The sequence below is a fragment of the Coregonus lavaretus genome, assembly GCF_964263955.1.
Source record: "Coregonus lavaretus genome assembly, chromosome: 33".
Taxonomy (NCBI): domain Eukaryota; kingdom Metazoa; phylum Chordata; class Actinopteri; order Salmoniformes; family Salmonidae; genus Coregonus; species Coregonus lavaretus.
The window spans coordinates 3,415,502-3,441,015 of NC_140020.1; the positions used below are offsets into that span (position 1 = coordinate 3,415,502).

General features: G+C 41.9%; 1 protein-coding gene across 2 annotated transcripts in view; it reads left to right on the top strand.

Moving 5' to 3' along the window:
* Positions 1–251: 251 nt before the first annotated feature.
* The window catches only part of LOC311108188 (MAP/microtubule affinity-regulating kinase 3-like), a 109,406-nt gene continuing 84,143 nt past the window's right edge, over positions 252–25,514 (top strand). For both annotated transcript variants that reach the window (XM_084150807.1, XM_084150806.1), the window contains exons 1-3: positions 252–885; positions 8,706–8,897; positions 9,416–9,469. In XM_084150807.1, coding sequence (XP_084006933.1) covers positions 835–885; positions 8,706–8,897; positions 9,416–9,469 — 297 coding nt within the window. In that variant the 5' untranslated portion in view covers positions 252–834. The remainder of the gene's footprint in view (positions 886–8,705; positions 8,898–9,415; positions 9,470–25,514) is intronic.

Below are 25,514 nucleotides of genomic sequence, written 5' to 3' on the forward strand. Positions count from 1 at the left end.
TCACTGACAATGCATGCATGGGACAGAGGGGGTAGGCTAAATGCCTTTAGGCACAGTAGGCAGGGTATTTCATGTCTTGTGCAGCAGGTAGATTTTTCTCTCTAGTAATCACCCTAGCAACAACAAACAGCTCTGCCCCAACCGAAGCTCCAATAAGCTTTAAAGCCATGTCTTTCCTCACTTCCTCTCAACGCGTTGGGTTTGACTTGGCACTCTCCAGCTAGTAGGCGGCCATCTTGGATATAGCAATTAAGCAAACCACCCTTACTTTTGGGATGGGGAGGACTTTAACCGAACTTGGATCTTTCGGAGTACCAGCACCATCGGAAAGCGGGGCAGCGCGCGTCGGAAGCTGAAATTCAACAGTAACCCAAGTCGCCAAAACTGTCTGCAAATTCTGAGACCGGTTTTACGTTAACTCCCCCTTCCCCTCCCCTTTTTCCTTGACTAAACGTTCTGTGCATTTGTTGAGAGCCTGTGAACTATTGGAATACAGTTTATTGAGTTTTAGTTACCTAAAAACGGATTGGAACATTTTGCAGTTCGGGGTTATGGTTTGTTGTTGGACATTATTTTGTGGGGAATTGTATTTTTCGCAATCTGTCCCACCTCTGTAAGGTGCGTTCTGTACAGTAATGCGGTTCGACAATTTACTTAATTCATCTGTGCTCTAGACATCTTCCAGCGTATGTTTGCTGGAATTTAGGCGTTGCGTTAAATCCATGTTCTTCAATAGCAGTTGTAGACCTGCTTTCCTCCTGTTGGGCTAAGGTGCAACAAAAGCAAAAAGGAGACCCAGAACGCCGAACCACTTCGGAGATCAAGACATTTAAAATGTCAACCAGAACGCCACTACCCACTGTCAATGAGCGTGATACTGAAAATGTAAGTATTTGTTCAAGTAAGTTAGGCGTTGCTCTTTTCAGCTCTCAAATTGGTATTGACCAACTTTTAAGAATGATGTTTGTGCCAATGTAGGTGTTATGGTCTAAATGTTATGGGACTTTCAAGACAACTGGGAACTGAGTGGGGAAAAAACTAGGTCAAATCATGACGTCAGTGATCTTCAGGTCGGAAAGTCAAATCAAATATTATTTGTCATATGCTTCGTAAAAAACAGATGTAGACTAAAAACGAAATGTTTGCTTACCGGTCCTTCCCAACAATGCAGAAATAAAATAAAGTGAAATGGTAGAAAACACCAGGAATAAATAGAAAAATAATAACACAAGGAATTAATAGACAATGAGTAATGATAACTTGGCTATATACAAGGGGTACCAGTATCGAGTCGATGTGCACGGGTACGAGGTAATTGAGGTAGATACAGTATGTACATATAGGTAGGGATAAAATGACTATGCAACGGGATAGATAATAAACAGTAACAGCAGTTGGTTAACTATTTATTTCACTAACTATTTAGCAGTCCTATAGCTTGGGGGTAGAAGCTGTTAAGGGTCCTGTTGGTTCCAGACTTGGTGCATCGGAATTGCTTGCCGAGCGATAGCAGAGAGAACAGTCAATGACTTGGGAGGCTGGAGTCTTTCAAAATATTTAGAGCCTTCCTCTGACACCGCCTGGTATAGAGGTCCTGGAAGGCAGGGAGCTCGGCCCCAGTGATGTACTGGGCCATACGCACTACCCTATGTAGCGCCTTGCGGTCGAATGCCAAGTAGTTGCCATACCAAGGTGATGCAGCCAGTCAATATGCTCTCAATGGTGCAGCTGTAGAACGTTTTGAGGATCTGAGTGCCCATGCCAAATCTTTCCAGCCTCCTGAGGGGGGCGAGGCATTGTTGTGCCCTCTTCACGACTGTGTTGGTGTGTTTGGACCATGATAGTTCCTTAGTAATGTGGACACCGAGGAACTTGAAGCTCTCGACCTGCTCCACACAACAGCCCCATCGATGTGGATGGGGGGCGTGCTCGGCCCTCCGTTTCCAGCTCCTTTGTCTTGCTGACATTGAGGGAGAGGTTGTTGTCCTAGCACCACACTGCCAGGTCTCTGACCGCATCCATGTAGGCTGTCTCATCGTTGGAGCTCTAGAAAGATGCCTGAGTTTCCGACAAATCCACAATTGAAAGCTTTGAAACTGAGATATGGATAGGCCTATATATATTACCTATAATGCTGCATCATATAGGTGAATGTTAAATTGTGGATTCACCAGTAAGTACAGCATGTGAACATCATTTATAACTTTTAACCATGAGAAACGACTTCCCTGCTGGCACAAGGTGGAATCTTTACATTACAAAGATGCCTGCTTTGTTACTGGTTGGCATGGCATTTTGAGGTATATAAGCCAACCGGCACACACTGTAATTAGGACAAGCTCTCTGCGCCCACCCCGTTGGAGTTGAGCGACAGGTGCCCAAAATGTGTTCACATGCCTCTGAGCATCACTGAGCACAATTTGGATCAATGAACTGTCACCGGCACAAAACCGGACAGGCACTCTGTTCCGATGCCATTCAGATCGCCAATGCTAGGATGAAGGGCTCACACTCGGTAAAAAGGCACCGCATCACCATAGTAAGTATCCGTTTTCTTCCTGGAGTGACCCATTTTCGTATTTTGAAGTTGTTTTCCGTATGCGCCACAGCGCGCGAGCGAGAGAGAGACTTTATCTAGTCAATGCGACGGTGAAGATGACGTTGAAGTTATTGAATTGAACTCAATTACAAAAGTATAGGGCTATTTAAGTGTCTCAGGGTTCGTACTAGATTTACTGTAAGGTTTAGGTGTTGTTTGGAGACATAGGAATTCTGTGTGCAAATTGGCTGTTTTTGTGCGTTTGTGTGCGTCCTATTTAGAAAGACCCTATCAGTAATTTGTGTCGAGGGGTCACAAGGTATAGGAATGTTTTTCCGCAGTGGCCACTGTATGCTGACCTTGATGACAAGTTTATGGTCAATGGTCCTACTCTCTCACTTTAGAGAGTAAGCAACTAACAGAGACAGATCTGCTATTTTGAAAACCTGTATTCTGCTTCTCAAACTGTCACATTCAAGTTTGGGTTGATAGACTGGTGCTGTGGTGTTTTTAAATTAGCCCCCTCGATCACACAGCACATAATTAGGCTACATCTGACCCATGGCAACATGAATGGAAGAACCTTTCACAATGGAGCCGTTACTTGACACCATCCGATTCCATCCGTGACCAAGTCTTTGACACTCTACAGTTGCAACCTTGGTCTGTTATTTTGGGACACAATGTTGAATCAGCGGTAGGCAGCACACTGATGAAATACAGTAAGAGCGGTATGCAGCACGCTGATGAAATACAGTAAGAGCGGTAGGCAGCACGCTGATAAAATACAGTAACAGCGGTAGGCAGCACGCTGATGAAATACAGTAACAGCGGTAGGCAGCACGCTGATGAAATACAGTAACAGCGGTAGGCAGCACGCTGATGAAATACAGTAACAGTGGTAGGCAGGACGCTGATGAAATACAGTAACAGCGGTAGGCAGGACGCTGATGAAATACAGTAAGAGCGGTAGGCAGCACGTTGATGAAATACAGTAAGAGCAGTAGGCAGCACGCTGATAAAATACAGTAAGAGCGGTAGGCAGCACGCTGATGAAATACAGTAACAGCGGTAGGCAGCACGCTGATGAAATACAGTAACAGCGGTAAGCAGCACGCTGATGAAATACAGTAAGTGCCATTGTCTATGTGCTTCACTGTTAAATGCTTGGAACTGTGAGGGGTTTGGCAGGGTGATAAACCCACAGATGGGCCTTCTGACGCTATCAAAGAGGATCAGCAAATGTATCAAGTTTGCTGCTGTAGCCATCTCAATGCTGGGTTTACATCGCTCTATGGTCCTAGAAATGAGGACGCTTCGTTTCTTAGGACCTATTCCATAGAGGTCAATTGTTATGGTCTCATTGTATTGCACATTGTAGGATTATATTTCACAGTTGCCCTTTTGGATGATCTTTTGAAAGGTTAGAATAGTCAAGTTTTCTGTCAGTTTTGAGCTTCAGAGCTGCCAGAACTAGGGTATATGGAAGGTAGACAAGCTTGTTGGTGTCATTTAGCATTTAAGCTAATCTGTGAAAGGGGGGAAAAAACAAGCCAAAAAGTTCAACACCGTAGTTGTAGGCACAGAACTTGCTGTGCACGCTAGTAGCAAAAAATGCTCCTCCTCCATGAACAAAGTGTTATGTTTCAGTTTTTTTGAACAGTCACTGTGTCTTATGAAACTCTTGGGCATATAGAAAGTGTTGACTGTAAAGGATACACCACAAACTAACGGGGGCGTTTTCACAGCGTTGTGGTAACATCCCAGCAATGTGTCTAAAACGTTGCCACAATGTTACAATAATGCCCTTTTAGACGATTGGCGATGGTTTCTAGGTGTGTGGATGTGTCGTTAAATGTAGACCGAGACTGAAGTGAAGTATTTTGCATTATCTTATTTTTGTACCAATGGTCGTTCTGATCTCACTCACTGAAACCAACGACAACTTGAAAAATAATTGTAGGTCGTTTACCGAAGTAAACAGATTGACATTTCCCATGTAACCACATGTTAATACAATGTTCTATAGTTAATACTGTTTAGGGACATAAGTATAAGGGTGTATAGAGTTAGCCTGCAGGAACCAATTAACTGTTGACAGACGGTTGAGAAAGGTGCTTGGTTTTGGTTGACCCATCTGAAGTGCTTGTCAGGATAGGACAGCAGTGCCCCATTTGACCAACTGCACCTGCGTCACAGCCCTACGGGTTGATGGATACTTTGCCAGGCTAGGACATCGATGTTGGATAGATACCACTCCACTACCAACCCTCCTCTCACCATACACACACTATTGCCATTAAGGTCATTAACCTATTCTCTTCCCATTTATTACTTGTAGGGCTGACCCCATTTAGTCAACTGGTCGATTGTTTGGTCGATAGGCTGTTGGTCGACTGAGATTTCTTTAGTTGAGCAGTAGCAGCAACAAAAAAAACATTTTTCATGGTATTCAAGACACCTGTCTGATTTGCGCCTGTCTGAGTGGACTGATCCATTCTGGAGGCCATGGGGATGGCCCAGTCCATCGCTCTAAAGCATGTGCTACTGAAATTGTATATGGTTAAGGACAATGATGCAACACTAATACAAATATTATTTTATAACAAATGCTCTTTCTCCCGCGTTTGATAGCGGTCGCTGTCCACGGTTCTGAAACATCAGTGTGCTGTTGAATTGGCGCCTTTTCCTAGACCATGTTGCTATGTGCATAATAGCAAAGTTAACCAGCATATTGGTGTTGAGAACAATGTGGCGGAGGCAGCAGTGGAGTTAGGAGATGAGAAAACAGCCCTTGCCTTAATTGTCTAAGAAAAGTGAGGAAACCCCAACTTAATTAGCTCTATAATCAATAACCTAACTGTTAAATGGGCCTGGCTTTATAAATCATCAATATATCTACAGAACTAAGACAGATCCTGCTTGTGTTGCCTTTTTGAGTGTTTGTTTAATAGCCTACTGATTCTGTGAGCAGCAAGCCTCACGCAACCACATGTCGGATGAACAATTTCACAAAATCTGGTGTGTTTAATCTTTGCTATGCTGTAACAAAAGCTTTACACTTTTTTTTTTTCCCGTTAGAACAGCCTCTCTGGTATTACGTATAATTTATTTAGTGTTATTTACACTTCCAAATTGTCAGAATAATTATATTTATAATAATAATAATAACCCTCCTTTTTCTTGATCTCCTTCTTATTGTTATATTACTATTATTATGATCATCATTATAATAATAAGTAATGTCATAATCATTATCAGACTTAGTAGCCTATAGCAGCCTTGTATAACCACCATCGAGCTGTAGGCCTACGAGCGCATCCTGTTCATTTTAATACCGTAACTTACTTAGGCCTATATTTCAATACTTATATAGGTTACTGTATCAATCAATCATTCATTCGTTCATGTCATCACACAGCATACGAGTCATTCATCATTTGAAATGCAATCAAGCATTTTTAGTTTTAAAATAACAAAGCGACCCTTGAATAATTAGCGTAAACAATAAATAAACCGTTCCATTTCGGCAATTACATTCACGAATACATGCAACTGTTTTTAGTCTTTGCTGTAATAAAGGCTTCACAAAAAAAAAAAAAAAAACTTACAACAGACTCTCTGGTACGCTTTTAATATATTTAGTGTTGTTTACAGAAAAATTATATTGTAATCTAACAGCACTTATTTGGTACTCATAATATGACACAGCGCTTGCTCTCCAGTATTTTCCACAACTAGTCACATTTATTCCACACATCTGACTTCCCCTTTACCTCCTGAGCAACCAGTAAACATTCCCCCGTTTCAAGTTTATTTGTCAAGTCATCTGCATTCATCTTGCTGTCACGTGTGTTACGGTGTTCAGAGTATGTTATAACCAATTTATTTGATGTGATTATGATATGCTATAGGGGGTCAGGCCCTATTGGTCACGTGCATGCGATGCATACATGTGTCACATAAAGCGAGCAAGGGTTGAGGGAATGTTTTTCCCGTACAAGTGAGGGATTTCGGTAACAAAACTTTTCAGTCAGAAATGGCTGTAATTCTGTTGCAGCGTCAGCAACACGGACAGCGCGATATACAATGTTGATGTTTTGTGGTGGTTGCTGCAGCAGGGAGGAGAGACAGACAGTGGGTGCTAGTCACACAGTCACTCGCTGTATTTTTTTTATTACATTTTTACAAAGCGCAGAAAGTCTGAGCCATGCCCGGCACAATCAAATCAATTGCGGTCGGACTCCCTCTAGTCATTTGTGTGTCTTAACTATTTAATCAAACAGAGCGCTTAAAGCATCAGACAAGCTCAGTGCATATAGTTGATTTGATTAAAATACATAGGATGTGTCTATATATGGAAAAATACCCATAATTATTTTTCTACCAATCGATTGGTTGAAAGATCAGAACTCTCGATCGACCAAGATTTTTTTTTTTTGTCGGGGACAGCCCTAATTGCTTCTCATTAATACAACACGTATGGTTTTCCATAGAACGTATGACCTCAAATATGAACAAGTATTAACCTTTTTTTGGCAAATGTCATTATTACATTGTTATTAGTATTTTTTTAAACGTATTTTTACACAAAGCTATTCCAAAGTTATTCACAGTGCACTAGTTGATGATTCAACTGTGAGTAGGGCTTTCGGAAAAAAAGAGAACACCATGGTGAGGCTCAATCATACATTCATTGTGTTTGGAGCTTATCTTTGTATTGGGACCTTATCAGTTGATAGCAGTGCAAAACCGCACACTGTTGTTTAGTTAGTTAGTTAGTCAGTCAGTCAATAAATGGATTGATATCAAGCTTATGTGAAGATACGACTCATTGAAAGACAATATATACCTGGATTGATTGCTGTGAAAATGGGTTGGAATTGATTCTGAGACTGTTGTTAGGTAATGTATCTGTACATTACTTACTTTAAGATACAGTATTATAGCCTTGTTTTTCTTTTCCTAAAATATCTGTACAGTCAATTTTAACAACAGAATGTCCCTTAAAAGACATTGGCTCTTAAGCTATTTTGAGTCTGTTCAAGGTCTGCATTCTAAAATAAGTGTCTGTTCTAGGTGAGTTATTACACCGTTTATGGTTTCTCACTGTCAGGTTTGTGTGAGTGCAGCCGCACGCTCACTCAAGTACTTTGCTCAATCTTTAGGCCTAATGCTAATGACTTTACAATGTTGTTCAAACATTTAGCAATCTCTACTATACCATCTTATTACCAGGCAGTGCTGATATCATTACTCACCCCAGGTGATTTTCTTCCCCCCCAAAACATCAGCTCGATGAACAATCGATAATTTTTTTTATATATATACATTGGGGAGAACAACAGGTAACGAGTTAAACAGGTGCAGTTAATACAGGTAATGAGTGGAGAACAGGAGGACTTCTTAAAGAAAAACTAACAGGTCTGTGAGAGCCGGAATTCTTACTCGTTGGTAGGTGATCAAAAACGTATGTGATGCAATAAAATGCAAATTAATTACTTAAAAATCATACAATGTGATTTTCTGGATTTTTGTTTTAGATTCCGTCTCTCACAGTTGAAGTGTACCTATGATAAAAAAAATACAGACCTCTACATGCTTTGTAAGTAGGAAAACCTGCAAAATCGGCAGTGTATCAAATACTTGTTCTCCCCACTGTGTGTGTGTATATATATATATATATATATATATATATATATATATATATATATATATATATATATATATATATATATATATATATATATATATATATATATATATATATATATATATATATATATATATATATGTATATATATATATATATATATATATATGTATATGTGTGTGTATATGTTTTGACACTTTATTCAGACAGTTAGAAAATGAGATGGAGACAGTCAAGTAGGAGAAACAGTGGGGAGGTTGGTCACGGGGATTGAACCCCAGTCCCCAGTGATTGTTTTAATGTCTATTGACAAGTTGAGCTCTGATCAATGCCCTCCAGGCCAGGAACATTGGTTATCCCAGTGGTAGAGACAGTCTTGTTCTTTCTTTCTTGGAAAGAGTTTAGGAAAGGCCGTAGCTCCATGAACCCTTATAAACCTGTAAGGTTTAGTCAATATTCTCTGACATGCAACTTCAAATGACTTCGGACACTCTATTAATCTCCTCCCCACAGCACACCTCGCACACCGATGGGCGCAACGAGGTCACCACGCGGCCCGGACGCTCAGGCGCCCGCTGCCGGAACTCCATCGCCTCGTGCACCGACGAGCAGCCGCACATCGGCAACTACCGGCTGCTCAAGACCATCGGAAAGGGCAACTTCGCCAAGGTCAAGCTGGCGCGCCACATCCTCACGGGTCGAGAGGTGAGACACCTGCAGACACAGGAGGCACCTGCCATGTTTGATAGCACATATTCTACTTTGTTTGGCTAGAATAGAATTCAGTAATTGTTTGTACTCAATAGTTTTTTTTTCTTTTTTTCTTTTACCAAAGTTAGTTAGTGGACTCACCTCACCCTTGCTGTACTTGACAAGTCAAGGGGCAATGCACTGCACCAATTGTAACAATAGTCACTGTAATTGAATTTTGTTTATTGGTGAAACAAACAAAATGCAAGTTGGGAAAATTTTATTAAATGTACTGTGCTTAAACACAGTAAACAAACTTACTGAAGCAACAAAAAGGAGGCAAATTTTATTGAGAACCTCTCCAGCCCTCCGTTCTCCCAGAATGCTTTACGCACTCTAAAATTGCACCTTGGCAATCTGAGAAACAAGTTTGTTGTCATTGAGTGGCCCGCCAATAGGCATGCCACTTCCTGTGTTGAGTTAGGAGTGGTTTCAGCAGGAAGTGATTGTTGTCCTTTACTCTCTCTTGACAGGTTGCCATTAAAATCATCGACAAGACACAGCTGAATCCTACCAGTCTTCAAAAGGTAAAATAAAAACCTGTCTTGTCTCCCTATTGAACAGTACACAGCCTTCTCCAACGTTATTCCCACGTTAGTGTTGTGGATGACTGGGATATCATTAAGCCTGCGCTGCAGTATATAATATTTCTACTTTGAAAGCGGTAAAAAGCATTAGTACATTAGTAACACTTTTTATGCCCTATATCCGTTATGTATTATACAATCAGTCTGGTTTCTATTTTGATGGCGGTGCCCTGTGAGTGTGTGGGACTTCCCTTCATCAAGTAGCCCTTGAAACTAGTTTTGTACCGAAATGCACAATTATAGCTAACTAATACGATTCCCCGTGGGATTCTGACATGTTGTCATTCTGGGTGCTACAGTACGTGTCTTGGCAGCACAACTAGCTTAATTTCAGTGTGTGTAACCCACTAACTTCCCAGCAGACTCAGCATTAGTTTGAGCAGAGGCGCAAAGTCCAGACCCCCTTAAAGGTCTAAGTCGTCGTACTGCACTGCACCTCATGGCGGGAGGAAACGGGGTAAAGTGGCGGCTGGTAGTGGAACCCTCAGCGGACTTGGATTTCAGAGGCTGCTAATAATACCCTCGGAGGAGATATCAGAATTAGAGGCTGGTGAAAGAACAGCGCTGGCCCTGCCGACAAGGAAAGAGAATCAGCAACTGTGCTGTAGCGGGGAAAAGGAAAGGGGAGAGGAGGCCGTTGGAGGGTCTGGAGCACACAGTACCAAAACCTTCCTCCTCAAGGCCCATTTTATTATTATACTCTGATGAAAGCTGAAATGATCCGATGCTAAAACATGCCAGCTGGCCCAAAAATAAATGTATGGTGAGGTGACGTCTTTCTGGACTTTTTTTATTTAAAATACTATTTTGAGTGCCGTAACTTGGACATCATGACCTTTTCCCCTGATAATGTTTTGTGGCAGAGTAACCATAACCCAAAATTAGGGCACGTGCCAACAAGTAATATCATATATACAAATACATTTCGACCCACATGGAATTGTAGTAGACGTTGCTATGGTGCCCCTGGGTGGCAATTTACCAGACTGCGGCTACTGCCCTGTCCGACCCCCTTCCTTCAGCTATATAGATCAGACTGTCACATTGGGGTCGGTGTGAGACTGATGATGTTCATCCCCCCGCCACCCCACCAACTCCTATAATTAGCCAGCACTTGTTTTTCCAGGCCATCGATTTGGTTTGCTTTCCATTCGCTGGCCAATCGACAGCCCGTGGCTTGAACTGTGGGTATACAGGATGAGAGGAGAGAGGGGATGGACACAAGGACGATGAAGGAGAGGAGAGCGGGCGAGCGTCATGCTGCACTCTCTCTAGTTTCTCTCTCGCTCTCCACCCGGTTGCTTAGCACTTCACCAGGAGGCACACTGCTTTCTGGGTCGGCAGGCAAAGCCAACAGGCATCTGAGTGATGAAGTGGTTATAAACACTTTCTGGTTGCTGCGCCGTTGCGTAACTGAGCCTCCAGTGGGCGTCCAACGGAGCCGGATAGGGTCGGCTGTGCTGTGTGCCCAGGAAGGCAGGTGGTGACACGGGGCACCACAGTTCTCTGAACAAGCTTGATGTGTCCTCATAACACTTTTTGTCCTCAAAACACTTTATGTTCTTACAACGCTTTATGTCCTCACTACACTTTATGTCCTCACAACACTTTGTCCTCACAACACTTTGTCCTCACAACATTTTGTCCTCACAACACTTTATGTCCTCACAAAACTTTGTCCTCACAACGCTTTATGTCCTCACAACGCTTTATGTCCTCACAACGCTTTATGTCCTCACAACACTTTATGTCCTCACAACACTTTATGTTCTTACAACGCTTTGTCCTCACAACACTTTGTCCTCACAACACTTTATGTCCTCACAACACTTTGTCCTCACAACACTTTATGTCCTCACAACACTTTATGTCCTCACAACACTTTATGTTCTCACAACACTTTATGTTCTTACAACGCTTTGTCCTCACAACACTTTGTCCTCACAACACTTTATGTCCTCACAACACTTTATGTTCTCACAACACTTTATGTTCTCACAACACTTTGTCCTCACAACGCTTTATGTCCTCATAAAGCATTGTCTGATAAGTCATAGTCTCTATGGTCTGACCCTTCCTCCCAGTACTGGTCACTGAGGAAGACCTCTGAGTCCATGTTGAAAGGTCTGCTCAGTCTGTTCAACTGGATTACTATGGCAGCTTTGGGACAAAGTTAGTTGATCAGGACTTGAAGGATACGAGTGGTAATACAGTACACAGTAAATGCTGTAGTGGTAAATCATTTTGAATGTTAAACTCACCTGAATACCCCCAATGGGAACTATATAAAGCCGTCTCTCTTCACTGCTGTTAAATGGATCTGTCATTCACTCTCATGTAATATTTGAACATTTCCAGCATTTAGGTGGAAAGTATGTCCAGCCTTTTTTAATTTTTACATTTGTATTATTTGTAATTCTTTTTTTTACAGCCCATCTGGGCATCCTAAATTAAGGACCTCATTCAGACAATGGGCACCTTTGTCCAGCTAAAACATTTTCACCCCTCCAGCCTTCTTTACCTCCCCTCTTGCGCTCATCAGTTTGTTTCACAGACTCGTTCGCTGCAGCTATTTTTATTTGCGTTGGTGTGACGTGTGACCTCTTATGTAATTGGTGGGAGTGGGAGGAGAGCCTCACTGCGGAGTCAGTCAATCTTACTGCTTTTAGAAGCAAGTGGTTTTATTAAGACCGGGGTCAGGGCACCGGGACGTGAATACAAGTAGCGGAGGATGAGTCTGAAGTATACCAGTGAAATCCTTCAAACACATCAAGGGGGATCTGCTAGAGGTGTGATGACGTCACCCTTACCTGGGTGTCGTGAGTTATGTTAGTCAGCCATAGGATGTGTGGGGGTGGAAGGAGGGGGCGATATTGGTCAGGAGAATTGTTTGCCAGCTTTGGTAGATAACATCAGTTGATTTTACCTCTAAATGTTAGTGCCATACACACAGTTTGTATTCAGACACTAATTACTATCATTACTTTTACATTTTAGTAATTTAGCAGACGCTCTTATCCAGAGCGACTTACAGTTAGTGAGTTCATACATTTTTAAATATTTGTTATATATTTTTTTATACTGGCCCCCCGTGGGAATCGAACCCACAACCCTGGCGTTGCAAGCGCCATGCTCTACCAACTGAGCTACACGGGACAAGTCATTGTATCTTGTCAGTGTCAGCTCCGTATCAACATAGCGGTTTCACATTCAAAATGTTTTCACACTGTTGTGTTTATGGATTGAAATGAGTGTCTACACAATAATCTCTATTATTCCACTAGTATGAGGCCGTATTCAATCCAAGCTGGCCACTGTGAATTTCTGGTGGAAAGACGAAACGATAGTCTGCCTGTACGGTGCTGCATGTTTGGATGAATATAATCAGGAAGAGAATGATTCATGTGTGAAACAAAAAGATGCCCAATTATGGTGTTCATTCATCTTCCTCACAGTACGGGAAGAAGGATTTTTTGCTCCAAACCGGGAAACTCCCAGTTAACGCTTTTGATTGAATAACAACCTTTAGTTTCCAACTCCTCCACATACTGCAATTACCCTATTGTGGAAGCAGAGGGGCGAGCAGGTACTGTAAGGTGTTTTTTGTAGGTGTAACCCACAGTTTTGGGACCGGGACTACAGTTAGCGATGCCTCAGGAATGCGTGCGCCGGAGCGAACAGGGTTGTCTGGCGGCCCTTAGCTATGTTGGCCAGTCCCATTTTGCTTCTGGCAAGGCAGTGACCTCATTGGCGTTGACATCAGCCAGTAGCAGAAAGGGACGGTTGCTGTTATGTCTGTGCCTCTCCATTTGTTTACTCATCTGTTTAGCTGTTGTGTCTGGGCTCGACCTGCATCTTCATAACGTCTGAGGGAGCTGTCTTGCTTTTGCATAGCGCACTCTATTTTGTGGGTTGAGGGGGGGGGGGGGGTCATTCAGATTCAAAATAAGGATTGCTTTCATAGGATGTTAGGATGAGGAGCCAGCCAAATGAATTATACACCTCTGCTACCATTCTAAAGAAATGAGTGTCTACGGTGATGTGTCGTATGACATCCATCACACTTTATCTTTAAGAGATCCACAGACGCCCATCATCCAAGGGCTCTGGGAAGATTGATTGTGTGTTTCTTTGTAGTCCCAACATTACTCAATTTCCTCCGTGTTCCTTGCCGATGTCTTCTGCAGACTGAGTCACCAGACGTTATGTATCACGGTGTGGGTAGCAGCTGCAGAGTATTCTCCTATCGGGAGACGCGCTAGAGGAGAAGAGGTGGAGAGAGAACCGATTTTGGGGCACCCCCCCCCCCCACAAAAAAAATATCACTTTCCCCAGCCACAAAATTCACAAATTCTGTTTTAATAGCTTTGAATGACTGTAAAGGAAATAACTAGGCCTATCTGTGTCAGTTGATGTGGAGTTGAGTCCTGGTTAGAGTCATGAGACACTGAGACTCCGACCCCTCTGGATGCAAACGTCGCTGCAGGGCATTAGCCTGCCTCAGCTGATGTCTACTCCCCCAGATGTCGTTGTTGTGTCTGTGAAGGATACAGGTGGCCGCCCTCCATGGGGGAAGCGCAGGCCCGTAAGTGGTTCCTCTCGGCCCGGACTCTCCCTCTCCTCTCTCTGGCACTCCAGAGGCACACTGCCATCAAATGTTTCTGGAACATTCCCTTTCCTGTTTTTCTTTCTACAGGAGAGTGAGATTTGTTTTCCCTGTGCAATATATATATATATTTTTTCCCCCTTACCACTCCATAGTGCAGCACCATCGTCACCACAGCTTTAGAGGCAGTACTGTGACGGGATTGTTTTTGTTTTATTTTTGGGTCGGCACGGCTGAGCCGCCGTCACACTGCACGTATTATCTTCTTTCCTCATAATTCTTTTTTCAGACATTTGACCTCGGAGGTGCTCATGTCTAGGTCGTATTTGAGGTGCCAGGCCAGGCGACGGTCAGGGCTGGGGTGCTGTGGCTGCGTTAAATCTCTCCAGCAACCGGTCTCTCCATGACCCTCCATGACCCCAGGCAGACTCAGGCAATCCTCGCTACCACACCACACCCACACCACCTAGCCAGACTGCTTCCTTCCTCCCGGGCTCTGTTTGTGAAGCGATGAGTCACCACCCGGCGCTAAGGGCGTTCATCATCCATAACCGAGGATTGTCTTGAACAAGCGAATTTCAGGGGGTTGGGTGACCAATATACCCCCTTCACTGAAATTAACTGCCTTCTAGGGTTCATATGAGCAATCTGAGTAAAAGAGCTACCCAGATAGCTCGAAAGCCACAGAGGTTTTATTTTTCCTTTTATTACATTGTCTACTCACTAAAGGCAAGGGGCATTCTCTTTAGGGCCACCTCCCTGGCATGTAGAGATATTTGTGATGTGCTCGACGGTAGTCATATTTCCATAGGATCTTGTCATTTCCCCCTGAAGCTAGGTCACTTCAAACGAGAGGGTTGATACTAGAAAACACCAGCATCTCGACCAACAGACGCCCAATTCAGACCAAAATAAACCTGATAGTAGACCAAATAAACTAGGTAAATTAGTTCAGCTGAACTTCATATTGTATACAGTTGAAGTCGGAAGTTTACATACACTTAGGTTGGCATCATTAAAACTTGTTTTTCAACCACTCCACAAATTTCTTGTTAACAAACTATAGTTTTGGCAAGTCGGTTAGGACATCTACTTTGTGCATGACACAAGTAATTTTTCCAACAATTGTTTACGGACAGATTATTTCACTTATAATTCACTGTATCACAATTCCAGTGGGTCAGAAGTTTACATACACTATGTTGACTGTGCCTTTAAACAGCTTGGAAAATTCCAGAAAATGATATCATGGCTTTAGAAGCTTCTGATAGGCTAATTGACATAATTTGAGTCAGTTGGAGGTGTACCTGTGGATGTATTTCAAGGCCTACCTTCAAACTCAGTGCCTCTTTGCTTGACATCATGGGAAAATCAAAAGAAATCAGCCAAGACCTCAGAAAAAAAATGGTAGACCTCCACAAGTTTGGTTCATCCTTGGGAGCAATATCCAAATGCCTGAAGGTACCACGATCATCTGTACAAACAATAGTACGCAAGTATAAACACCATGGGACCACGCAGCCGTCATACTGCTCAGGAAGGAGACGTGTTCTGTCTCCTAGAGATGAACATACTTTGGTGCGAAAAGTGCAAATCAATCCCAGAACAACAGCAAAGGAACTTGTGAAGATGCTGGAGGAAGCAGGTTCAAACGTATCTATATTCACAGTAAAACGAGTCCTATATCGACATAACCTGAAAGGCCGCTCAGCAAGGAAGAAGCCACTGCTCCAAAACCGCCATAAAAAAGCCAGACTACGGTTTGCAACTGCACATGGGGACAAAGATCGTACTTTTTGGAGAAATGTCCTCTGGTCTGATGAAAGAAAAATAGATATGTTTGGCCATAATGACCATCGTTATGTTTGGAGGAAAAAGGGGGTTGCTTGCAAGCCGAAGAACACCATCCCAACCGTGAAGCACGGGGGTGGCAGCATCATGCAGTGGGGGTGCTTTGCTGCAGGAGGGACTGGTGCACTTCACAAAATAGATGGTATCATGAGGAAGGAAAATTATGTGGATATATTGAAGCAACATCTCAAGACATCAGTTAGGAAGTTAAAGCTTGGTCGCAAATGGGTCTTCCAAACGGACAATGACCCCAAGCATACTTCCAAAGTTGTGGCAAAATGGCTTAAGGACAACAAAGTCAAGGTATTGGAGTGGCCATCACAAAGCCCTGACCTCTATCCTATAGAAAATGTGTGGGCAGAACTGAAAAAGCGTTTGCGAGCAAGGAGGCCTACAAACCTGACTCAGTTACACCAGTTCTGCCAGGAGGAATGGGCCAAAATTCACCCAACTTATTGTGGGAAGCTTGTGGAAGGCTACCCGAAACATTTGACCCAAGTTAAACAATTTAATCCTACCAAATACTAATTGAGTGTATGTAAACTTCTGACCCACTGGGAATGTGATGAAAGAAATAAAAGCTGAAATAAATCATTCTCTCTACTATTATTCAGACATTTCACATTCTTAAAATAAAGTGTTATTTAACCTTTATTTAACTAGGCAAGTCAGTTAAGAACACATTCTTATTTACAACGACGGCCTACCCCGGCCAAACCCGAACGACGCTGGGCCAATTGTGCGCCACTCTATGGCAATCACGGCCGGATTGTGATACAACCTTGAATCGAACCAGGGTCTGTAGTGACGCCTCTAGCACTGAGATGCAGTGCCTTAGACCGCTGCGCCACTCGGGAGTACTTCCTTATATGTGGTCCTGTTTGGCTCAGTTGGTAGAGCATGGCGCTTTCAACGCCAGGGTTGTGGGTTCGATTCCCACGGGGGACCAGTACAAAAAAAAGTATCAAGATGTATGCACTCACTACTGTAAGTCACTATGGATAAGATCGTCTGCTAAAATGTAAATGTGAAATGTGTTCAGGAGTCTTGTTGGGCACTGTTTATTTCCTGCAGTGCTTCTTGGGTGCAGGAAATTGGGTCACGGGTGGAAGCATGTCTCGTTTTGTCTCCGCCTCCCAGGGCATGGAGTACTTTTATTACACATCCTTCATCCTTCTCCTTGAAGTAATCACTGATCTAACACACATGGAAAGGGTTTTATTACATAGCTTTCACCTATCCAGTTTGGTGAAATCGGTGAAAGGGAAGGATGAAAGTGAGGATGAGCACTTTTTAGTATTTGAACAGGGCCTTGATATGTACATGGAAATCAAAAACCATCTCCCTGTGATACTGACACTGCCATCAAAGAGAGTGTCAGAGGACATCCATTACAACATTTGTCCAGTAGAACAGTAGGACTGGAGGCCAGTGACGCAGCGTTTTATCCCAGCGTGTTCTGCAATTATTTTTTTGTTGTTGTTTTTTTTGGCCTTGCTCATGAAAAGCAACCACTGAAACCCCAGTCAGCTATCACCGGTGTCGATCCAATAAGAGAAAGCCACATTTAACTGTCCTGAACTGTGTGGTTTGTTTCAAGCCAAACCCTCAAGACGGTAAGCAGTGAAAGTGCAGGGCCAAACCGCGGTGGTGACATCTTGTCCACCTTCATGGTTCGTGACACACTCACCATATTAGTCCAATAGTAGGACACACTCACCATATTAGTCCACTAGAAGGACACACTCACCATATTAGTCCACTAGAAGGACACACTCACCATATTAGTCCAATAGTAGGACACACTCACCATATTAGTCCAATAGTAGGACACACTCACCATATTAGTCCACTAGAAGGACACACTCACCATATTAGTCCACTAGAAGGACACACTCACCATATTAGTCCACTAGAAGGACACACTCACCATATTAGTCCACTAGAAGGACACACTCGCCATATTAGTCCAATAGTAGGACACACTCACCATATTAGTCCACTAGAAGGACACACTCGCCATATTAGTCCAATAGTAGGACACACTCACCATATTAGTCCACTAGAAGGACACACTCACTCATATTAGTCCACTAGAAGGACACACTCACCATATTAGTCCACTAGAAGGACACACTCACCATATTAGTCCACTAGAAGGACACACTCACCATATTAGTCCACTAGAAGGACACACTCACCATATTAGTCCACTAGAAGGACACACTCACCATATTAGTCCACTAGAAGGACACACTCACCATATTAGTCCACTAGAAGGACACACTCGCCATATTAGTCCAATAGTAGGACACACTCACCATATTAGTCCAATAGTAGGACACACTCACCATATTAGTCCACTAGAAGGACACACTCACCATAGTAGTCCACTAGAAGGACACACTCACCATATTAGTCCACTAGAAGGACACACTCACCATATTAGTCCACTAGAAGGACACACTCGCCATATTAGTCCAATAGTAGGACACACTCACCATATTAGTCCAATAGTAGGACACACTCACCATATTAGTCCACTAGAAGGACACACTCACCATAGTAGTCCACTAGAAGGACACACTCACCATATTAGTCCACTAGAAGGATGCCGTTTTCATCTTCACGCCTGTTCCAGGTCATCGTCTTTGCAGTCTTGCTGCACTGATTATTATGTCTCAGGAACCCCATAAATATGATCTGGTAATCTTTTTAGAGATTCATAGCTTGACTGCAAAAAAGACAACCTGGAACAAAACCCATTTCAATTTGGGACAGGTCATTGCATTGGACAGCACAGTCACAGCATTTGTCTTTGGACATCTTAACCCATACAGGACAAGTCATGTTGACCACTGACAGAGTACAGCTAGATCAGGTGTCATGCTACTAGTTACGATGGCCAGAGACGTGTGTGTGTGCCTGTGAGTGTATGCGTGCATGCATGCATATGTACAGGTCTTAGTGTTTCTGCAAGTGTGTGTGTGTGTGTGTGTGTGTGTGTGTGTGTGTGCGTGTGTGTGTGTGTGTGTGTACACATTTATGAGTGTATAGATGTCAGATCTGAACTAGATTATTTATTTTTTTAATTGAGGAGAATTTCCCTGCTGCATCAGGAAATTCAAATTAGCATCGTGATTTCTTGAAAATGAGCAGTTCTCTTTCTCTCCATGTGGGTGCAGTCGTGTCATTGGGATCAGGCTTGCTATCATAATATTCTCAATCGTTCGCTCAAACACTAGGCCTATGTCCTATTACTGCAACATCCGAAATGCAAATCAACAACCGTCGTTTCATATAGCTTAATAACACAAGATAGATATTGGTCTCCACTAGGCTACAGTGTCAAGTGTTCAATCGTGGCCTGGGGTGGTCTATGGACAGTCCAGGGATATTGTACCCCCGATCTTGATAAGAAATGACCATACAAGACACTGTTGGATAACATACATAGGAAACTACTAAAATAATAACAGTACGCTACACCAACATTAGTTTCCATTCATACAAAGTGTCGTCATGATCTGACCTAGTTTTTTTTTTTTAATCTGCCTTAGCAGAGAGGAAGAGGAGAAGCGAGAGGGCTCACTCTCGCCAAAATATGTCCAGAATACAGCCCAATGCGTTTCTGTGGGCTTAATGTGCAGACCTAAGCTTGTCGCCTGCCTTCGTCATCACATCATTAAAAAGAGATCTGATAGTTTTTTATTTATTTATTTTTTACAAGACATCTGGGAACTCGAAAAAAAAAAAAACTAGGTCAGATCATGACGTGGGTGATCTTCAGGTCGGAAAGTCGGACCTCTAGAAAGATGCCAGTTTCCGACTTGGAATTCGGAGTTGGATGACCTTTCAAAACTATTTTTCCCAATCTGAGCTTGTTTTTTCCCGGGTTCCCAGTTGTCTTGAACACACTGAAGTTGGAAGTCGGAGATTTCCGAGTTCCTAGTTGTTTTGAACGCGGCATTAGGTGACACTGACGTCATGTTTTAGGGCGCGGTAATGAGGTGACCAATAATAGTTGCAATTGAGATCAGCTGTGCGGGTGAATTTAGCGCGAATTGATGGTTTAACGAGACATCAGCTGGCGATGATCTCATGCCATCCATTGCTTGCAATAGACCCCTTGTTATTTGATTATATTCCAATACGCTACATTTTGTAGGCTTCCCATTAGCCTATCCATTGTCACATAATGAATGGTTTGAAAACCGATAATATGCTACTGTTTGTTTCCCTGGCTGAGTTGATGGGCTGAGTTGATGGGCTGAGTTGATGGGCTGAGTTGATGGGCTGAGTTGATGGGCTGAGTTGATGGGCTGAGTTGATGGGCTGAGTTGATGGGCTGAGTTGATGGGCTGAGTTGATGGGCTGAGTTGGGCCATCAGTTGATTGACAGATGTAGGCCTACTGTAGAACGATAAGCTTTCCTCCAGTGTGGATGCTCGCCCATGTTTTATAGTTAGGCTATGTATAATTTGCAGAGGTGGGTAGTGTACTGAAAATCTGAACTTAAGTAAAAGTACTGTTACTTAGATTGTAATTTACTCAAGTAAAAATAGCCATCTTAAGAAACTACTCAAGTAGGAATAAAAAAGTATACGGTCAGAAAACTACTTAAGTACTAGTTACAAATTTTAGTTAGGTCATTTTTTTACACCTTATGGTAAACTGTGACAGCAAACAAAAAGGACAATTTAATGCAATTTATTTGACATTCACTTATTATTTAAGCCTGCCAGCACCATCTTGCAAATGTCCTCCAGCACAGGTATGATCCGCTCACCTTTTTGCATCTACTGCAGTTAAAGGCGTTAATTTTAATCAAATCGCATTCAATTGTATGTATTTTTTAAATTAAACAAAACATACATTGCTACAGAATGTAGTAATGCCATGTAATTTGATGTCAACGCATATCAAATGAGGTATTTTGTTTTACTACAATGTAAAAACAATTAAATCTGAGCCATGTTGGTTTAAAAAGCTGACTCTTCCGAATGAAAATTGATCACTTTTGACTGGCATCAAACAAAGTCCATAGCCTGTACAGTTTCAATAACGGTCTTATTCAAAGTTGACTTAATATCTATTAATGTGCTCAATTTCATAAAAGGTTAAATGGTAATCGAGACATTGGAATCATTTCACAATTTCAATAGCATTAATGAAAATTAATTTCACAATATCATTTCAAGTACATGTGATGGTGAATGCGTACTAAAAAGATTTACACCAAGTGTGACGTTTCATTTTTCACTCAGAACGAAATATCAAGGAGGATCAGGTAAGGGTTACAACAGTCAAACAACAATCAATATCGAAATGTCATTATCAATCATGTTACTATTATGCAAATCAGACACATTTCAGCATGGAATTAAACATCAAGGTAGATATTCAGGTAAGAGTCATATAAGTAATAAATAATCAAACAGTGCAGAAAACAATTGCCATCGTCAACTTAATCATATTTTTCCTGCCAAGGTAGGATTTACCAGTCATGTCTAGATGGGATACAGTTTTTGTCAAATTGACATCAAGTAGATTTTTGGGGTATTTTAGCTAATCCTAACCCTTTCCCTAACCTTGACCTACCCTAACCTGCTACGTTAATTATCCTAACCTGCTGCGTAAGTTCTCATAACCTGCTATGAAAAGTACATTTTTGACAAAAGTTGTATCCCTTCTAGACAACTGGATTTACCTTCCTCTTCTGAACACACACACACACACACACACACACACACACACACACACACACACACACACAGGGTGAGAGAGAGCAATATAGTGGGAGTATGCTGCGCTTGACACTGCAGCTAGCTAGCTTAGCCAGCTTATCTAGTGGTAACCTAATGTGATGGCTAGTTGGCTATTGTCACACACATCTGATTAATCTGTTCTCTTGATGCCAATGACAAGGTGGCTAGTTGGCCAACAAGCAGAGATCATATGGGAAGCTAAAGGCAGGAGATTAAACTTTGTCTGTCCGATTCTGTGTTAGCCAAAGCTAGCTAACTAGCCATCTAATTAGCACCTAGCCATTTGCTTTGCACTCGCCCTCAAAACATAATTTCCGAGAAATTCTTATCTTTATTCCAGAAATATATAATATTACAAAGTCAGAAGGTTATTAAAGTGCTACTTACCTCTGATTGCGTCTAGCTAAGAACCCACAAACAAAAAATGTCCTCAGGAGTGATTACACGTGCTTCACTTCAAGAGCCGTGGTGGAGACGACAGGGTTTGACGGACAACTTTGAGAGCCAATGGACTTAAGAGCGTTGATGACAAGCTATTTTACGAGCTTTTTTTATCCAACAGCAACGATATAATAATATACATCTATGTAGCTGAAGTGATTTGGTAAAATGTAACGGAGTAAAAAGTCAGTTTAATTCCTTCATAAATTACTTGAGTAAAAGTACACGGAGAGTAACTAGAAAAGTACTAGTTCCTCCAAAAAATTCAAAGGGCAGTAGTGGGCCGGATTCCAACCCATGCCGACTCAGCTGCTGTCAGCTGCTGTATCCACTGGACCACACAGGCACTGAGGATGTATACATTTATTCTGACTATTGCTTGCCTTGAACATATAATAAAACAATATATTTTTTTATTTTAATAACTGATTTAAAGAAAACATCTACCCCCTGTCAATTTATTATAATCCATTTAAGAATTCACAAGAGGCGCTACATAGTCTACTTAAACTGACGCCTAGTGGACCTGCAGTCTAAAATAGCTACAAACTCTGCTTCCAGCTGCACCCTGGCGGTGATTCTAAATATTCATTCAGATCCTCATGCTGCAGGATTATTTTTTCCTCCTGCGACGAAAGGGGCCAAATTAAGATCCGACATCTGTGTGTGTGTGTGTGTGGGTGTGGGTGAGGTCAGGGTAGGAAGTGTTAATCTGCCTGTGGCCTGAGAGCCAGCTAGAAGTGAAATTAAGGCCCAGCTACTGTGCACAAACAACCTGCCTACCCAACACAACACCACTGATAAGAATACCAACAGAATATGGCCTGGGTTGGTCCAGTGGTCGAAGCCACTGTCTCTGGAACACGCATTCAGTGCCTTCAGAAAGTATTCACACCCCTTTTACTTTTTCCACAGTTTTGTTGTTACAGCCTGAGTTTTAAAATATATTACATTTCGGTTTTGTGTCGCTGAGCTACACACAATACCCCATAATGTCAAAGTAGAATTATATTTTTTACAAATTAATAAAAAATGTAAAGCTGAAATGTCAGATAAGTTGCATGGACTAACTCTGTGTGCAATAATGGTGTTTAAAATTATTTTTGAATGACTACCCCAGCTCTGTACCCCACACATACAATTATATGTGAGGTCCCTCAGCCAAGCAGTGAATTTCAAGCACAGATTTAACGACAAAGACCAGGGAGGTTTTCCAATGCCTCGCAAAGAAGGACACCTATTGGTAGATGGGTAAAAATTTAAAAAGCAGACATTGAATTTCCCTTTGAGCATGGTGAAGTTATTAATTACACTTTGGATGGTGTATCAATACACCCAGTCACTACAAAGATACAGGCGTCCTTCCTAACTCTGTTGACGGAGAGGAAGGAATCCGCTCGAGGATTTCACCATGAGGCCAATGGTGATTTTTAAACCAGTTACAGATTTTAAATGGCTGTGATAGGAGAACACTGATGATGGATCAACAAAGTTGTAGTTAATCCACAATACTAAACTAAATGACAGTGTGAAAAGAAGGAACCCTGTACAGAATAAAAATATTCCCAAACATTCATCCTGTTTGCAATAAGGCAGTAAAGTAATACTGCAAAAAATGTGGCAAAGAAATTAATTTATTCTCCTGAATACAAAGCATTATGTTTGGGGCAAATCCAACACAACACATCACTGAGTACCACTCTTCATATTTTCATACATGGTGGTGGCTGCATCATGTTATTGGTATGCTGGTCATCGGCAAGGACTAGGGAGTTATTTTTTTTAGGGTAAAAAGAAATGGAATAGAGCTAAGCACAGGCAAAGTCCTAGAGGAAAACCTGGTTCAGTCTGCTTTCCAACAGACACTGCGAGACAAATCCACCTTTCAGCAGGACAATAACCTAAAACGCATGGCCAAATATACACTGGGGCTACTTACCAAGATGACAGTGAATGTTCCTGTGTGGCCTAGTTAGAGTTTTGACTTAAATCGGCTTGAAAATCAATGGCAAGACTTAAAAAATGGCTGTCTAGCAGTTATCAACAATCAAACCTGACAGAGCTTGAAGAATTTAAAAAATAATAATGGGCAAATATTGTACAATCCAGGTTTTCAAGCTCATAAGAGACTTACCCAGAAAGACTCACAGCTGTAATCGCTGCCAAAGGTGATTCTAACATGTATTGACTCTGGTGGTTGAATACTTATCTAATCAAAATATATTAGCGTTTTTATTTTCCTTTTAATAAAAGAAAAGTACTTTTCTTCCACTTTCACATTAGAGTATTTTGTGTAGATCGTTGACAAAACATAACAATTAAATCCATTTTATTCCCACTTTGTAACACAGCAAAATGTGGAAATAGTCAAGGGGTGTGAATACTTTCTGGAGGCACTGTACCACCGCAGCATGGTTTCAAATCGGGCCTACTGCTATTTCAGAAACTCTCCTATATCTTTCCTCTCGATCTATCTTATCCGATAAATGAGAGAAGTGGAATTGCCCCACTCCTTTAATAAAATAGAAGCAAAAAGAACACCAACAAATCTCGATAGCACTCCAGTTGAGCCCTCCGTAATAAAGAGTTTGTTGGGGATGTCGTCATCATGACGTAGCAGGTTTTTCAGTATGTCTATTGACGTAACATTATGTTGTGACGTTTCATTCAGCTGTATGTGAGCTAGTTCAACCCTAACTAGCTAACCGTATTCATGTTGTTTGTCTTGAATGTGTCAAGTCAGTTGTTATTAGAACCAGACATTGTCATGATGACATTGGTTATGTCTTGCTAATTTTTATTAGATTTATTAGGCTCCCCATTAGCCGATGGCAATGGTGACAGCTAGTCTTACTGGGGTCCGACACATAACGAAATACTTGACAATTTACATACATTTAAAAACATTAACATGTAGTGTGTGTGCATCTATCAGTTACACATACATATCAGTACATATACACAACAAGTAGGTCACATAGGGGAGAGGCGGTGTGCCGTGAGGTGTTGCTTTGTTTGTTTTTTGAAACCAGGTTTGCTGTTCACTTGCGCTATATGAGATGGAAGGAAGCTCTGTATAATACAACTTCCTTCAATTTGTTCTGGACCTGGGGACTGTGAAAATACTTCTGGTGTTATGTCTGGTGGGGTAAGTGTGTGTGTCAGAGCTGTGTATAAGTTGACTATGCAAACAATTTGGAATTTCCAACACCATAGTTTCTTCTAAAAACATGGAAGTGATGCAGTCAGCCTTTCCTCAACTCTTAGCCAAGAGAGACTAGCATGCTTACTATTAATATTAGTCCTCTAATTGCAATGA